Genomic DNA, 18,726 nt, shown 5'->3' on the forward strand with positions numbered 1-18,726 from the left:
GAACTAGGTCATTGTTGGGAGAGGCTAAACACAAGAGTTACTAGTAGAATGATGAACATGTTGGTGTTTTCCGTTACGCACGGGTCACTAGCACGTTGGGTAAGAAGAGCCGCGTCCCTCACAGTGGACTGAACATCTCGGTAGCTTTCACTGCCTATTGTACAACACACGTTGGCCTCGTTGGCGACATCATAGTTACTGGAAACATTTAGAATGTCACTCAGATTATATCAAAGTCAGCGCCTTCTAGGTATTATTATTCATATTTAGGTTTCGTCACTTGAGTCGCACTGGAAATTAAGTTCAAAATAACCAAGTAGGCCCACGTGTAAAGAGAACGAATTGGTGATATTTGACTGTAAAATGACACGGAATACTTGTTCATTAGCCTTGAAGGAACAGGTATCGGATAAAACTGGCCAAGGGATCGCTACGAGAGACCGGAGGACTGGAGGGACAGAGTAAGACGATAACTACATCAGGGCAGTCCAAAAACTGATTAACAAAATAAATATTGCTCTCAACAGATTCTTGGCAAAATGTAATAATTTGTAGTGGCCACGCTTCAGACATCACTGGTGTTATTACTATGTGCATGTAGTGAACATTCATTTAATATTAGTCTGTCCCGTGGTGTAAGACTAGCGTGCTTGACACTTGCCCGGAGGCCCCGGGTTCGATTCGCACTCAGGTCAGAGGTATTTGAGTGGATCTGCGGGCTGGTTTTAGGTCCATTCAGCCTACTATCTGACAGCCCCTGTCTAGAAAGCCAAGAATAACGGTCAAGAGGACTCACGTGAAGTACAACTCTGATGCAGTTTGGGACAAATCTGAACGTAGTAATGATGTCTTCTAATAATAAACAAAATACAATTTAATTGTTGACATCGCAGATTGGAAAGTTAAGCGAGCAGAAAACAGATAGGGTTTTAGGAACTTAGAAAGTATGAACGGCACGGTTGAGCAGGAGTCTCGAGAATATTGAAGATCACTTGCGAGCAGCCATTCTACTTTGACAATGCGACACGAGTCAACTCAAGTAAAAGTCATTTTGTGCAGAATATTGCGAACTATAAAGTTACGACTGCAACTTGAAGTTACAAAAATTAGCGCAAGATCTCACAAAAATTAGTTCAAAGTGTCAAAAAATTAGTGGCAAAATTTGAAAATGTCGACGCATGCCGCGAATTCATACAGGGTGGTCCGAAACACCGTGAGTCACCTACATAAGAGTTGGTCTTACTTCGATATCTCGCGTCGTTGTCATTTTATGAGCTGTTGAAGTTAATCAATCAGATCGCTTCGCGGGAGAATTCAAAGGATCTTTGCAAGGCGGTGCACCTGCAATAAGAGCACCAGGAACCTCCGAGCTGACAGGAACACGCTACTTTGTTCGTGTTTATGGTCGCTCCAAAGCCGGTCTTGAGCAACGCGGAGATTTAGCCACATCGCCTCGCAAAGTCCATTTGAATTCGCCCACGAAGCGATCTGATTGGCTAACTTCAGCAGCTCATAAAAGACACACGAGATATCGATATCAGTGTGACCAAACCTCTAACGCTCATATGCCCGATTCACGTTGTTTGTCACAACCATTTATAAGCAGAATTTCAGGAAACGACAATTACGGGGAAGGGTAGCTCGCGGTGACAGGAACAGACTGTCAGCCTGTAATTGTAAGAAATCTGTATTAAAACTGGAACAAAAGTAATATGCGATATTGAAACTAACACTTTCATTTGAACTCACAGGACTTATTGACGTTGAAAGAAACTTTTTCCGATGTGTGCCAACACTGCCAACCCTTCTTTCGTCATTTTCTCACAAAGGTAGCCGTAAATGAAGAACATCTTTATGTACAATCCCTTGAAATGGAGCACGTAATGAACTACACTCATGTTCATAAAAACAGAACATCTTGAAAGACTAGAGATAGGAAGTTCATATTCACAGGACATATTCATTAGTATGTTCTGCAGAAACGATTAGCATTTCAGTCACCTAGGTTCAGCATGTGCCCTGTTGCCTAGTAGGCACTGGGTCCTCCATGGGCACTGATAACTTGTTCCATGCGTGATGACATCGACGCGTATAAGGCGCGAATGGCGTCCTGGGGTATAGCCGTCCATGCTGCATTCACATGGTTCCACACTTCATCTTTGGTGGTTGGCAATGGGTCACAGCGCCGCACCCGTCATTTCACCACATCCCACACATTTTCGATTAGCGACAAGACAGGGCAACAGTCTGACATCTGTGACAACAAGAAGGCACATGTTCGTGCAGCAACATGTGGTCGCACATTGTACTGCTGAAATATCGGGCCTGGGGTGTCGTGCAGAAAGGGTATGGCTACGGGTCGCAGGATGTCATTCTCGTAGGTTAAACTGGTCACAGTGCCCTGGACACGTGGTTGTACCCAATAGCACCCCACACCATAAAGCCTGTATGTCTTATGCGAATGCAGTCAATGTGATGCCTCTCCCCCTGTCTGCGGAGAACCAAAATGTGGCCATCATTTTCAAACAAACAGAACCTGAATTCGCCCGAAAACACTATATGCTGCCATTTCTGCCCCCAGTGACGTCTTTCCATACACCATTGCAGTCTATCATACTGTTGACACGAGTATGGTACTGTGTCTGAAAGGACATAGTTATTTACAAACACGTAAGGTGCACTACATATTATATTATTAATAATTACGCTACTTGGTAATGAATAAATTATCAATAAATATTAATTCTTCCTTCTGCCATTTTCCCCTCTCCTTATGGGGTCGCGGGGGCTCACTGTGTCGATTGGCTCTGTTTTAAGGCAGGATGCCCTTCCTGACGGCAATCCTATGTGGAGGATAGATTCGCTGTCGTGTGTTTCTGCGCTGGTTGCTAGTGCAGTATATTGTTTAAATGTGATGAGGTGGGTATCTGACAAAACCACAAACACCCAGTCTCCGAGCCGAAATAATTAGCAAGACGCGGATAAAATCCCCAACCCGACCTGGAATCGAACCCACCACATTGTGAACATGACACTTCCCATTCACCCACAGAGAAGAATTATTAATAAAACACTGATTAATGACTATAAAGACGTCTATTACCTGTAGTCTGTACGTTATTTTCTTTTCCAGTATCTTAGGATATTTATCTGCTCCTGTCTTCTGTTCTTCAGGTCCTCAGCTTTCGTCTTTGTTTGTTTGTTGGTTTGTTTGTTTCACCATTACGAGAAAAAGTCTCTATATATTTCGATCAAACTTAATATTTTGAGTCTACGCATCTCTCTACATATTGCAAGTTTAAAGGAAAATGAAAACAGTTATTCAATGTTTTCTTGTGTGCTGTTGATGTTCTGTGAAACCTATAGACTCATTTGTAAAACATCCCTTTATTTTAAATATTTTTGTCCATTAAACTTTTCCGTTTACTTTTCAAATAACTGAATATACTGGACATTGGGAGGTAATGTTCTTCCGCGAGTGGCTGGCTCCCTCATAGCTCGCAACTTCGTGGTCTGTTAGCAACTGCGCACACACCGCGAAGGCAGTCACGTCATGCCATGTTCGTCATCATTCGTCTACTCTCGTGACTACTCGCTGGGTAGACAGTGAGAGAGACCTCAACCCACCGTTCTGTGGAATATCATTGAGGTTGCAGTCGTATTCCTAGACAGTAGTTTTGTGGATCCTGTTATTATTATTACCATGAATTCTCTAATTTTCCCCTGTTTTTGGTTTCGTTTCTTGGCTCTGTCGTGCATCTTTAGATTTAAATGTTAACACTATCAAACAATCATCAATGAGTCTGCTGTTTCCTTCCATGGTGCATGCGATGTTATAAACTTATATTAATTTTATCTGATTCGTCTGGAAACCCATCCCTCGTCATATAACAGAGCTCAGCGTAAGTCTCGTGTGGTAAGAAATGAACGACTTAAGAGACGAATAGCATCGTAATTTGCCACGTCAACAAAAAAAAAAATAATGTCTTTACAGCTTATGTGAAGTTATTACGAACTCTGTTATCTGGCTAGTCGTGAGATAGCGTGAGCATAATGTTTTGAAGCAGTTAGTAATGCCGTAATCTGTGTTATAATTGTCCTAAGTGTTCCGCAAGGGTACAGTTATCTGGGACAAATCATCTTAAGAACACGGTGTTCCACGGTGCATAACTTTGACTGTGACGGTTGTAGGGTAACTTTTAAATTACCATCACGTCATCCCTCTACATGAGGGATCTTTAAGGTAGGCATCTTCGAGTGCAAATTTTGGGCTCCTTTTCTGCTGTTTTCTTTCGACCGTTTGGTTATGCGAATGCAAGGCGTCTGTAGACACAATCTTGGTATGTGTTTTGGTTTCGGAGTTACTAATCACACATCTCAAGCGTGAACGTGAGCGTGTGGTTACATAATACTCGATTGTTTGCAGCCTGTGTCAAAAACATGAAACAAAGGCAGGCTGTACCCCTAAGATCAGCTGTGAAGTGACAAGGTGGCGGAATAATACGAGCATAAAGCGGCCATCTCTAAACAATGTGAATGTATCTAACACGGTCGTTATTATTATTATTATTATTATTATTATTATTATTATTATTATTATTATAAAACCTCTGATATCCAGATTGCTTTGCAACGGGGTGGTCCGGATACCACGAAGTCCGGATATCAAAGAGCTTTCTTTAAATACAGCCGAATTCATACCTAGACATTTTTTTTCTAATTGATTTACGTCGCACCGACACAGATAGGTCTTATGGCGACGATGGGGCAGGAAAGGGCTAGGAGTGGGAAGGAAGCGGCCGTGGCCTTAATTAAGGTACAGCCCCAGCATTTGCCTAGTGTGAAAATGGGAAACCACGGAAAACCAATTTCAGGGCTGCGGACAGTGGGGTTCGAACCTACTATCTCCCGAATACTGGATACTGGCCGCACTTAAACGACTGCAGCTATCGAGCTCGGTATACCTAGACTTTATAAAGCTTCCTGTTGTAAATAGTCCTAATTATACTCTATGTATTGAAATCAAACATAGTACTGTAATTAAATACAGTATAAAACTTAAGTAAAATATACAAATCAAACATAAAAATCACAACAAATAAAATTAATTAAGTTGATGTTTTTTTATCTCTATTTTTAGACGTTTGTTATCGTAGCCTGTTGTTTTCATTTTTCCGGCCATGCCTTGATTGAAATGACACAAGAGCACTACCACAATGAAAAAAGCTATTGTACTGTCACACTCACCGTAGGTGCATAATGCTGAGTGCGTAAGTCAACAACCTCCCCAGCGCGCACTTCCCGCTTATGCTGCAGTCCAGCTCATCCCGGCACAAAAATATTAACTTGACGTTGGCATTTCAATAAAATAATCTCCGAAGGCGGAGGACAGGATATGTACTGTTCTATTTGATACTCAAACATCACTTGTATTCGCCAGACCTAAAATTTACTTTAAATTTTCCAATTTTTTAAAATGAAATTTTTATTGTATTCTTTGCTTTAGGCAGCCTCCATGTGGAGGAATATTTTGAAAATAAAATTATTATTATTATTATTATTATTATTATTATTATTATTATTATTATTATTATTATTATTATTATTATTATTATTATTATTATTATTATTATTATTATTATTATTATTATTATTATTATTATTATTATTATTATTATTATTATTATAGCGGTACCTTGGTGACTGTCATGGAGTAACTACTAGCAGAGTCGCGTAATGAAGGACGTCCAACTACTGTACGACCAAGCTCGATAGCTGCAGTCGTTTAAGTGCGGCCAGTATCCAGTATTCGGGTGATAGTAGGTTCGAACCCCACTGTCGGCAGCCCTGAAAATGGTCTTCCGTGGTTTCCCATTTTCACACCAGGCAATTACCTTAATTAAGGACACGGCTGCTTCCTTCCCACTCCTAGCCCTTTCCTGTCCCTTCGTCGCCGTAAGACCTATCTGTGTCGGTGCGACGTAAAACAACTAGCCAAAAAAAAACTACTGTTCGAGGTTCCGCCTCCAGAATAATCTTCTCCTCGCCTTTCTGTGTTTCCCTTGTGGGTGGGGTTGGCATCCCCTACCTGTTATAAGGGGCGACTAAAAGGGGTGCTCTTAAGTTGGGAGCGTGGCTTGGCGACCAGTGGTCCCCCCATTTCTTCGACCAGGCTCCGTTTATATTATCCGACATCTCTTGGACAACTCTTGCTCTCTTCCGACGCCTATGATATTACGTATGGAGGCCTAGCGCCCTTCGTGGCCCGTATATTTCTTTCGCCGATATCTTCAGTTTTCGAACTGTCGAAGCCCTTCACTTCATCCCTTCTAATTACAGCATGGCTGCACAGTTGTATTTCCTCTTAAAACAATAATCACCACCACACTGCTGTGACCAGTCGTATGAGGCTGAGTTTTACGAGGGTTGACCTCCTGGTTCGTGACGTGCTCTTCACACCACAAGGCAGCACAGTTCACGACACACCAACGAGTCATTATAACAGTTTATAATCGCACGTACTCAGCCACCGTCTGTAGGGATTTCAATCCAAAGCTTTTAGAGTGCCTGCGTGTTAATTTCCAAGTTTCAGTTTTTCACACCAGATAGTGTAGAAAACATACCTAAGTAGGGCGACCTGTAGCTGAGTTTTAATGACATTTTTCAGGTAAACACCAAATGTGTGAGTACTTGCCCACATCGCACTATATGGAGTGTCGAATAGACGCTTAAAAATCCAAATAAATCTGCCGGGTTCGAACCCGCCATATTGGAATCCGGAGGCCGATAATGTACCACTGACCCAGAAAGGGATGTATAATAATAATAATAATAATAATAATAATAATAATAATAATAATAATAATAATAATAATAATAAACGAAACCCCTGCAGTTCTGAAGGGCCTTGGCGAACCAAGCGACCACTGATAAACATAAAAGACTGCAGGATATGAGGTGATGCATGGTCAATGTGACCATTCCTGTCGGTGTTCATTCTTGCTTTTCTAGACCGGTTTCACTATCTCACCGTCACTTAGCTCCTCAATTCCAATTAAGTAGGCTGAATAAATCTCGAGTAAGCCCTCAGATGTTGGTGACAGTCCGTGACCTGCCCGGCATGGTGGTGGTGATTATTGTTTCAAGACTACTGGTAAACCATCCTCTATTAACACTAGCTGGAGGGGAAAATTGAAGGGGTCCGAAATTCGAAAAATGAAAGTCACAATGAGCGTGAAAATGAAAGACTCCTTAGACCTCCATACCTAATACCGTTGGGGTCGGAAAAGAACAATATTTGACCAAGAGAAGTCCGATAGGAGAGATGAAATTGAGGAGCCTGGCACAAGTAAGTGGAAGCAATGCAAGTACTCATCTAAGGGCCCCATGCTGGCCATTCTACGTTCTAAAGATAAGAGCCGTCGGGGCCCCTTTTAGTTACCTCTTACGAAAGGTCGGGGTTAGCGTGGATGTTGTTTTACCACCCCGCGCCCAAATGGGGAAAGCCTGCTCGGAAATTGAAATCGGAACCTCCGGGCGAGAGTCGAGCACGCTACCCCTAGAGAGAGGCCGGCTAATAACAACGAGGATAATAAGAAGGTGAACAAGGTTAGCGAATACTGGCGTAATATATAAGAGCGCACCCCGCCGCAAAGTGAGAAGAATCTTTCTTCTGAGGACTTGCTGTCGTGTGCTCTTTAAAAGCTGTTATCTCATTATCTATTAGAATAAACATCCCGCCTAAGCTTAATACTTGAGATAAGTAGTTCCTATAAATACAAAACCAAACCGCATGGCACCACAGCCCTTGGAGGGCCTTGGTCTACTAAGCGACCGCTGCTCAGCCAGAAGGCCTGCAGATTACGAGTTGTCATGTGGTCAGCACGACGTATCCTTTCGGCCGTTATTCTTGGCTTTCTAGACCGGGGCCGCTATCTCACCGTCAGATAGCTTCTCAATTCTAATCACGTAGGCTGAGTGGACTTCGAACCAGCCCCCAGGTCCAGGTAAAAATCCCTGACCTGGCCGGGAATCGAATCCTGGGCCTTCTGCTAAGAGGCAGGCACGCTACCCCTACACCACGGGGCCGGATTCTATAAATATACCGAGTTGAAATATTACAACTTTATAATTTACAAATTTGTGCCATTTCTGCGCCTGATGTTTACATGGAAGTTGTTTGAATTTGTTTTCTTTTTGCCGTTCAATAACGTATTAACATAGATTTTCGGCATTTGACTGGGGTGAATTGGCGACTTCCCAGGAAAGCAATCTTCAAGGCTGCCAATTTGCTAGTTCGAACCCATCATCCCCTAGGTACACCAGTCCGCAGTCGCTCGGAACTGGACACTTTATAGTTTCTATTTCCTCAATATGTAATCATATGTTATCGGTTTGATCCTACATGAAATTCGACGAATTCGATTCATATTTATAGATTATATAAGCGATCGATCGAAACATTCATGAAATGGCTTATGGCTTTCAGTGCCGGGAGTGTCCAAGGACATGTTCGGCTCGCCAAGTGCAGGTCTTTTGATTTGACTCCCGTAGGTGACCTGCGTGTCGTGATGAGAATGAAGTGATGATGAAGACGACACTTACACCCAGCCCCCGTGCAAACGAAATTAACCAATGATGGTTAAAATTCCCTACCCTGCCGGATCTCGAACCCGGGACCCCTGTGACCAAAGGCCAGCATGCTAACCATTTAGCCATGGAGCCGGATGAAACATTTTCATGATCAGGGAGGATAGAATTCTTCGTTCTGACTCTAACAAGTACGAGTATTCTTTGGAACTGTCTAGTTGCATTACGGGCTGCCTAGCTTAGACCTTAAAGGCGTCTCTGGTTCACCACCAGAACGTCGAGAAAGTTACAATGGAGATCTCCGTTCCTGAAGAAGAACATGACCCCGAGGTTCACCAGGAGCAAAGGCGCTCGTACTTAGCTCACTTAGCCTTTAGCAACATCACATTGGTATGCCCTTAAAAATTATCTCATAAGCGTAGACGAACAAGATATGTGTATCACCCTAGCACCTCGGATGGTGAAGCAGTAAAGTCATTGTGAGTCTGCACTTACCGGAGGCGGCTCGGAGGTGTACGACTCGGAGGGCGCATACTCCTTGACGGCCACAGTAGCCAGGCTGTCGGGTTGCGTGTCTTGTTTCTCCATGGTGTTCCTTCTGCGGCTGTCTGCGCACTGCCGAGAGAACGGCCAGTTCTCGCTATACCACTCTTCGCCAGATGTAGGTCCCCGCCTGCCATTGGCTGTGCCAACGGGGCCACTGCTGCCAGAGAAAGCGCCCATTGTTCTACTACCACGTTCGAGCATTATTATTATTATTATTATTATTATTATTATTATTATTATTATTATTATTATTATTATTATCATTCCTTATACACTACTTGACACGTCTGTACTCGGCACTCGAATAACTGGATTTTGAATTTTATCTCGAAATGTTTACGTTGCAAGTTTTTCAACGAGGCTATAATCTTTCACCTTTGTTATTCATAATCTTCAACAATAATTTACAGAAGAGCACAAAATTCCAAAATTAGGTTCAGTTAGATTAATATGTAGTTCATATTATGGCGGTGACGTGATCTTAAGGGCATTTGCACGTGAGAGGTCATAAACATTGACATTTTGATTTTTACTTTTATAATACAGTTCGCTTTCCTTATTACAGTATGTGTATGCTCCTGTAAAAAGTAACTGCTTAAATATGGCGACACGTTATATTTCCGAAAGTGAGGTATGTTTAGGTACATTTTATCAGAAACCATAACCGAGTTGACTTATTAATTGGCTAAGAACCACGAGGAAGGCTTGTGAAAATTATGTTTTTCCTTAAAACCCACAGGTGCACGGTAAGCGGTGGTGTAATAATAATAATAATAATAATAATAATAATAATAATAATAATAATAATAATAATAATAATAATAAGATTAAGAAGACGGATGCTACTAACCAATCCCAATTTTTTATGGAATTTTTTTTGAGAGCCCGTTTTAATAGGGTAGTATACTTTTTAGTTACTTTAGTTACATTTGTACTTACTGGTGTTGTTAACTGCACAAAAAGTATTATGACTCAAAATTGTAGACAGAGTTGTGACAGAAATGTGAATTTTAAAAAGCGATTTCTTCCTATTTATAACCTTTTTGATGAACTAAGTAAGTACGCACGTATTTTTCCCTAATTGGTGTTAAAACGTGGTGATCTTGGAACAAATAGTAGACCGCCACATGCCTTTTACGCCTGTCTATATCGAAGAAAACCTGCAGTGTAGTGTTATGAAATTGAAAATAATGTGGCAATTGTGATATGGCAGTCAGCATATTTTGGAAGTATTTCTTTTGAGGCGTGTGTTGTCTTTCGAATTGAAGCCTGTAGGCAACCTGCGTATCTGTGAGAATACCCAGCGCGCGAACCATTAGCTTTAACCAATGAAGGTTAACATCCCCGACCAGGTTGGTAACCGAACCCGGGTCCCCTTGGACTACAGACCGGCGCGCTAACCTCGAGCTGTTTTACAGTACTACCAAATAAGCAGGCCGTACATTGAAATTAGAATAGAAAAAGACTATCGAACAGTGAAGATCTAGGAAAACCTCAGACAGTCGGGATGAGAACTGAGGTAGGGTAGGAAGGAGCTGACACAAGTAAGTGAAGAAATACCAGTCTAGTAGTCGTCAACCCAAAGTTGAGAGTGAACTCTTACGAAGTAATTGTTTTATTCCCTCTCCCAAGAGGGGAATGATACCTAAAAGAACTCACTAATGTTCTCCACACAAATATTTATTTATAATTCAGACCTACAAGTCGTGTGGTGACGTTACCACTGTCGTGGTCAAACCAACTAGAAACCTTGTTTGATGTGATTTAAGGAATCTCAAGTTCTCGACTATGTCAGACTATTTTACTTGAGAACGTGAACTTTTGACTTGACAGGTTGCATACATCATGTGCTTGTATTGGGACTTCCAACTTAAGAACTAATCGGACTGGTCGATTGATGGCAAATGTAGAACATTGGAGGAAATATGACAGTCAGTGCGCCACAGTGGGCTAGGGGTAGGCACATTACTTGGTGTGCGATTATAGCTGCAAAACCAAACGAGACACTAAATCAGTATTAATATGGACATGATATTGTATATGCTTTTGGGATTATGCCGTTTCATAAGAAGGTAAAGAATTTCACGCCTTAGATTCACATAGTAGAACTGTTCGAATGAGAGCATATGGGGAAGGATATGCTGGGGTCAGAAGTACGGGTGCTTCTTACAGATATCTGAATATGTGTCTCACTGAATTTTTGGAACCGATTAATGTGTCTTTCTATTCACCCAGACTGTCGTCAGGAAAACCCAGTGGGACAGCTCCTCATCCGTGCCAGATTGAGACGTATTGGAAATTGGGGCAGTGGGTCTCAAGTGAAAAATCGATGAAACCCTTCAGAACATTATAGCTGAAAAAGTATTGCATGGCATTGGAAACTCACTTCTTGCTCGGCGTGTAGATGCCGTCTGAATGATCTCCACAACACTTATCAAAAGGACCAGGAAAATAAAATATGACCGCAATTACAGAATATTGATGAATTTTGGTGTACCACTGAAGAGTGTCCAAATATAAGACTAATAAGCGGATAAAGTTCGACAGCTAGACTCAATAAGAGATGGAATAAGAGCAGAAGTACATCTGAGGAAGCAATAATACGGCAGTGTTGGACTCTTTGTAAAAAACGAGTTAAATTGTAAACGATACCTGTCTTACCTCTCACTTCGTTCTCCAGTGTTCAATAAAATGTTGATTATTACTAACTATTGTCCAGTAGAAATCGTGATGAATAATAATAATAACATATTGGATTTATGTCCCATCAACAACTTATAAAGTTTTCGGAGATGTCGAGGTGCCGGAATGTTGTCCGCATGTGTTCCTTCACGCGCCAGTAAATCTACCGACACGAAGCTTCTTCGTGCAAGGAAGATCAGCATGGCTACGGACTTCCAGCAATCAGTGATTAAAGAGCGATCGATCGGTAATATATGTGTAGGAATATAAATAATAATAACAATATAGAGAGATGTTGTGATAGAATACGTGCAGGAACAAAGAGTGGAGTACTTCATCTTTTGCAATACTCATTTCAACAGGCCAATTTAATTTTCTTCTGACTGACTTCCTATTTATTTGTTTGTATGGGTGTTGGTTTGTGAGTTTGTATGTATTTCTTTTTGTCTTTGCTTATAATTTTATCTATCTGTTTGTCTGTCTGTCTGTTTGCTTGTTAGTCTATTTTTTCGCTTACCTGTCTCTTTGTCCATTTGTTTGCTTGTTTTTTGGTCTGTCTGTCTGATTTTCTTTACTTTTGTTTGGAGATTTGCATGTCTGTTTGATTTTTTCGTTTTGTTCGTTTGTGCGCCTGTTTGTTTGTTTGTTTGTTTGCTTCCTTGTCTACTTCTAGTTGCGTGGCAATATTAACGGTATCAAAACAAGAAACATCAAATTTCTCACAAATTAACTATATCGCAAAACTTTACATAACAGAATGTATGCAAAATATAATATCTGATGTTTGATGTCTTTGCCTCATGAGGAATAGGAACGGAGATACATGATTTACTATTATTACACTTTCACAAACTTCTGAAGATCTCTGGAAATATTCGTTCTGTCTAAAAGGTGTCCATGACTAAAATTATGGGAAATCCTCTCATGTTCGATACATTCCTGCCGTCCCAGATTCACAAATTCAGGTTTGGAATATCGAGTTTGTTAGCTACAACATAGACGATGGTGGTGTCGTTAGCCCCTATATATGAAGAAAAAGAAGAAGAAGACAGTAGACAATAGAAATGAGAAGGAAAACTTGGGCGAAGAGAAAAGGATTCAAAACAGAGAGGATTGGAAGCCTCAGCGGGAAGGAAATCGTTTACACTCTTGTTCTGGAACTGGAGGGTGACACCTAGCAATGTTAAATCGAAACGAGAGGTTTTCTAACAGCTTAGTGTAGAACTGAACTTTAGGATCACAGGGACAAAGCAAAGCAAAGAAAAGCAAACGATATAGCACTTGCCATGTGGTCATCACTATTGCTGGCCGGCTGCGCTGCCTCTCATAACAGACGGTTTCCGTGTGGGTCACAGCAGCCCTCAATCCAAAAGGAGCCGAGAGCTAACACAGGCCCTCCAGGTGCGGGCTACTTACTCGAACACAGTATACACCGGCAAATAAAATGAGACTTTGAAATTGGCACGAAGCCAGTTGAAAAGTGTTCAAGCAGCTCCAGAGTGGAAAAGGAACAAGCAGGCATCTCAAATATTATTAGGATATTTAAAATAAACCTGCTAATGCCGTCGCCAGGCTGAGTAGCTCAGACTATAGAGCGCTCGCCTTCTGAGCTCAAGCTGGTAACTTCGAACCTCGCTCAGTCCGGTGGTATTTGAAGGCATTCAAATACGACAGCATTATCTTACTCTCAATTATGACTTCACTGGGTTCCAATGTGATTATTTCCGGAAATGATGCTCAAAATATTCAATCACTATGTGAGTGCAAACCTCATATCGTCGCCTTCTTGAGTTCTGTACAAGCTCTGACATTTTTCAAGTCTAACAACCTCATGTAGTGTCGTTCAATTCAACCAACACAAATACACATGCAATAATGTATTGCATACACTAGGAACCCTTGTGGATATTACACATGAGGAATCTACTGATGAAGTTATGTCCCATATTTCTCTTACACCCTGTAGACGCTGCAGTTCGACTTTCAAATGTTAGTAGAGTTTGTAAGACGGTGATACACAGTTACCTAGCAACCAACCGTCGTCTTCCTCGTCACTTCACAGGAGCTGAGTCCGCCCAGTTGTCTTCTTTCCTGTATTAATAGAATTTAAGAATTACCTCCAGGACAGAGATATCGTGAACCGGAAGAATAACGAATATTTTCGAGAAACCACTCAAAATGAGCTTTCCTGTTACTGAAAGAAAGCTAATTCAGACTGAATAACAATGCAAGAAATAGCGATAATCATTTTGTGAATATTGTTATTAAGCTATAATTTTTCAACTGGCTCTTTAGTTAGCATGAAACAATACGTTTGTGGATTGGCTCCTACAATGTAGACAACACAGTGTACACTTGCGTACTGCAGTCAATAAGTTCGTGGACTAGCGCCTGCAATGTAGACAACACAGTGTACACTTCCGTACTGCAGCTAATAAGTTCGTGGATTAGCGCCTACAGTGTAGACAACACAGTGTACAGTTGCGTACTACTCTCAATAAGTTTGTGGACTGGTGCCTACAGTGCCGGGCTGAGTGGCAAAGACGGTTAAGGCGCTGGCCTTCTAACACCAACCTGGCAGGTTCGATCCTAGCTCAGTCCGGTGGTATTTGAAGGTGCTCAAATACGACAGCCTCGTGTCGGTAGAATTACTGGCACGTAAAAGAACTCCTGCGGGACTAAATTCCGGCACCTCGGCGTCTCCGAGGACCGTAAAAGTAGTTAGTGGGACGTACAGCAAATAGCATTATTATTATTTATTAGGTGCCTACAGTGTAGACAACACAGAGTACAGTTGCGTACTACTGTCAATAAGTTCGTGGACTGTTGCCTACAGTGTAGACAACACAGAGTACACTTAGGTATTGCTGTCAATAAGTTTGTGGACTGGTGCCTACAGTGTAGACAACACAGAGTACACTTAGGTACTGCTGTCAATAAGTTCGTGGACTAGCGCCTACAATGTAGATAACAAAGAGTACAGTTGGATTCTACAGATCCACACGCCTCCAACCACGAACACACATAATGCTAGTTTGTCACACCTAGGGAGTATTTTATTTTCACGGCGTTAATTTATATTATTATGTAAAAATATTCAAATGAACAAAACGTTCGTCCCCCTGGGCGAATCATCACGGTAGGGGTCCGGGGCTCGATTCCCAGTCGGGCCAGGGATTTGACTGCGCATGCTTAATTCGTCTATCTGGGGGAATGGATGTTTCTTAATACAGCACATACAACACTGAAGACACCCTAACGGCGGGCCCCCATACGTATCCCGTTGCTCTACGGGGTCGGGTATGAAGTGAGATAATTCTTCGCAGCGAGTCTTTACGACCGGATACACTTCCTGACGTCAAAATCATCAGGGAAGTTCATGCCATGTGATATGAGAGTGAAATCCGGTGCCGATACATGGCCTCAGAGCACAAAGGGGATCGGATCCCACCCGAGGGACGAATCACCATGAAGGGTACCATATGCTCTTACTCCATATCAAAACTGAGGAGAATTTTGGACTGAATAGAAACAAAAGTGCCTCCTGCTAAAGTTTGAACATTCTGTCTGGCTGGAGACTCGCTTTCAGTTCGCCGTGCAATCATAGCTTTGCTTGTTAGACCTTGTCCTAGACGAGGCCTTGCTCCATGACTGTGACCGAGCAGTTATATCCGTCTTATGAACACAACCAAACGTAAGTTCCAGAAAAGAACTTCGATAAATTATTATTGCAGACATCTTCAAAGGCACAATTAAGATGGAGCTGGGCATAACACTAGCCAGAAGTCCGACACTTCAAACAATGGAAGTATCGGCCAAGAAAGAGAAGGGCCATGAAGAGCATAAAAATGAAAGACTCCCTAGGCCTTGAGATCCTAATACTGTCGCTGTTGTAAGAGATCAAGAGTTGGCCAAGGGAGGTCGGACAGGATAGATGAAAGTGACGAGACTGGCACAAGTAAGTGGAATCAATGCCAGACTTATATAGCAGAATGGCAGTCACCAACCCACACTCACAAATTTAGATCCACTGATCCCCCTCTTAGTCCCCCTATCCATAGAAGAAGCACTATTAAGATGTAAATAATAAAACTTTAAATCCATTTAAAATAACTGACTTGATATTCATATTCTTTTTACATCGCCCCCTGTGAAAAAAGCATCCATATAATATCGTCCTTGAAGCTAAGCAAGCTTGATCTCAAGAAGTCTTTTATATAAATACGAATGGTTGTCTTAATCAAGAGTCTCAACCTCTATAGTAGATATTGGCATTTTATTTCTTTTAAATCCTCGAGAGTGTCCTTCCTCCCCTGCGAACCATGCGAACTTGCCGCGGTGGAGAGGCTTGCGTGTCCCAATGAAGCAGATAGCCGAGTCGCAGGTGCAACCATATCGGAGGGGTATCTGCCGAGAAACCAGACTAGCGACTGGTTCATCGAAAGTGGAGTAGTAGCCTTTCGGAAGTTGCAAGGGCAGCAGTCTAGATGATTGAATAATACTTAACATATATTAGCTGCTTTGATACTGCTGCACGGTAAGCTACAGCCGAGAACATGCAGCTCTCTCTGTATCAGTCAATGATGGCTTACTTCCGCGTAAAATAATCGGGAGAAAAAATAGTCACTACACGGGAGGGGACAATCTCAGGAAGATGGATACTGACATTCTGCAAGTCGGAACGTGGAATGTTAGAAGTTTGAATCATTGTGGTAGGCTAGAGAATCAGAAAAAGGAAATGGAAAGAATAAGGTAAGATGTAGTCGGCATAAGTGAACTGCGTTGGCAGGAAGAGCAGGACTTTTTATCAGGCGACTACGGAATTATGATCAACACAAAATCAAACAGGGTTAATGCAGGAGTTGGTTTAAGAATGAATAAGAAAATGAAAAGAAATAGGAATTGCAAGAAATTCCCAGGAGCAGACAGGGAGTCTGATCACAACGTGGTGGTCATGAAATGTCATATAAAGTTTAAGAAATTGAAGAAAGGTGGAGATGCAAGAAGATGGGATCTATATACTGTAGGTTGAAGAAAGTAGCGGATTGTATCACGGAACACGTGGCACAAGGACTAAATGGAAAGACTGAAGGAAACACAACAGATGAAGAGTAGACTGTCGTGAAGAATGAGGTCAATAGGGCTGCTTGAAGAAAGGTTAGGTAGAAAGTAAAGTTCAAGTAAGAATCAGTCGATAACTCGGGAGATATTATACCCGATTGATGAACGGCGAAAATACAAGAATGCAAAAATGGGGAGGGCAGAAGAGATACAGGGGATTAAAAAATGAAGTAGATAGAAAGTGCAGGTCATCAAGAAAACCAAAGAAATCTTTGGAGACAGGAAAACTAGGTGTATGAATATTAAGAGCTCAGATGGAAAACCACTTCTAGGGAAAGAAGACAAGCCGGAAAGATGGCAGGACCATATTAAACAGTTATATCAAGGGAAAGAAGTAGGTGATTATGTTCTGGATCAAGAAGAGGATGTTGATGCTGATAAAATGTGAAACCCAATTTTGAGGTCAGAATTCGGCAGAGCTTTGAGAGACCTAAATAGGAACAAGGCACCTGGAATTTATGACATACCCTTAGAAATACTGTATTCTTCAGGAGAAACCATAATGGGGAGTATATTCCATTTTGTGTGTAAGATGTATGATAGAGGAGAAGTGCTATCCGATTTTAGGCAGAATGTTGCTATATCTATTCCTAAGAAATCAGGTCATGACAAGTGTGAAAACTACCGCACCATTAGTTTAGCCATTTTGGTCACCCTGTCCTCAATTGAGGACATAGTATTAAACTCTGATTCCCCAAATGGGAATACAAGTTGAAACTGAGTTGGGAGAAGATTCGCTTGGCTTCAGAAGAAACGTAGGAACACATGAAATGATCCTGACTTTACGTCTGATGTTAGAGGATCGAATTAAGAAGAACAAGCCTATATACGTTGCATTCATAGATCTAGAAAAGGCATTCGATAATGTTGATTGGACCATGCTGTTGGAGATTATCAAGGTATCGGGATCAGGTACCGAGAAAGAAGAATTGTCTACGGTGTGAACACAAATCATTCTGCAGTGATAAGAATCGATGGCTTTGAAAAAGAAGCATAATTTCAGAAAAGATTAAGGTAAGGCTGAAGTTTGCCAATGTCTATTTCAATGTTTATATAGAACAGACGGTAAAGTAAATCAAAGAGGAATTTGGAAAGGGAATCAGAATCCAAGGAGAGGTGCTGATGATATTGTTATTTTATCTAAGTCTGCAGAAGAAGTTGATGAATGGTATGGACACAGTGTTGGAGGAGGAGTACAAGATGAAAGTAAGACACAAGTAATGGAGTGCAGTCGAATGAAGTCTGGTGATGCAGGAAATATCAGATTAGGAAATGAAGTCTTAAAGGAAGTAAATGAATATTGTAACCTGGGTAGAAGAAGTAAGGAGGACATAAAATGCAGGCTAGCACAAGCAAGGGAGGCCTTTTTTTAAGAAATGACATTTGCTCACTTCAACTATTTGCATAAGAATTAGAAATATGTTTTTGAAGATTTTCGTCTGGAGGGTAGCATTGTATGGAAGTGTAACATGGACGATAACCAGTTCACAAAGAAATAAAATAGAAGCATTACAAATGTGGTGTTACAGAATAATGATGAAGGTGAGACGGGTAGGTCGAATTACGATTGAACAGGTACTGAATCGAATTGGTGAGAGGAGATCGATTCGGCGATATTTGACGAGAAGAAGAGATAGAATGATAAGACACATCTTAAGACATCCAGCACTTGTTCGATTGGTGTTTGATGGAAGTGTAGATGGTGAAGACGACAGGGGTAGATCAGTTTAGAGTAGATGCAGAGTGTTGTTGTTACGTAGAAATGAAAAACTTAACACAGGATAGGGT

The 18,726-nt window shown here is 41.5% G+C and overlaps 1 protein-coding gene across 1 annotated transcript in view; it reads right to left on the reverse strand.

Moving 5' to 3' along the window:
* The window catches only part of Msr-110, a 75,831-nt gene extending 66,597 nt beyond the window's left edge, over window positions 1-9,234 (reverse strand). The window contains exon 1 of the mRNA XM_067146673.2: window positions 9,085-9,234. Coding sequence (XP_067002774.2) covers window positions 9,085-9,177 — 93 coding nt within the window. The 5' untranslated portion in view covers window positions 9,178-9,234. The remainder of the gene's footprint in view (window positions 1-9,084) is intronic.
* Between the last annotated feature and the right edge of the window lie 9,492 nt (window positions 9,235-18,726).

The sequence above is a fragment of the Anabrus simplex genome, chromosome 1 (assembly GCF_040414725.1).
Source record: "Anabrus simplex isolate iqAnaSimp1 chromosome 1, ASM4041472v1, whole genome shotgun sequence".
Lineage (NCBI taxonomy): Eukaryota > Metazoa > Arthropoda > Insecta > Orthoptera > Tettigoniidae > Anabrus > Anabrus simplex.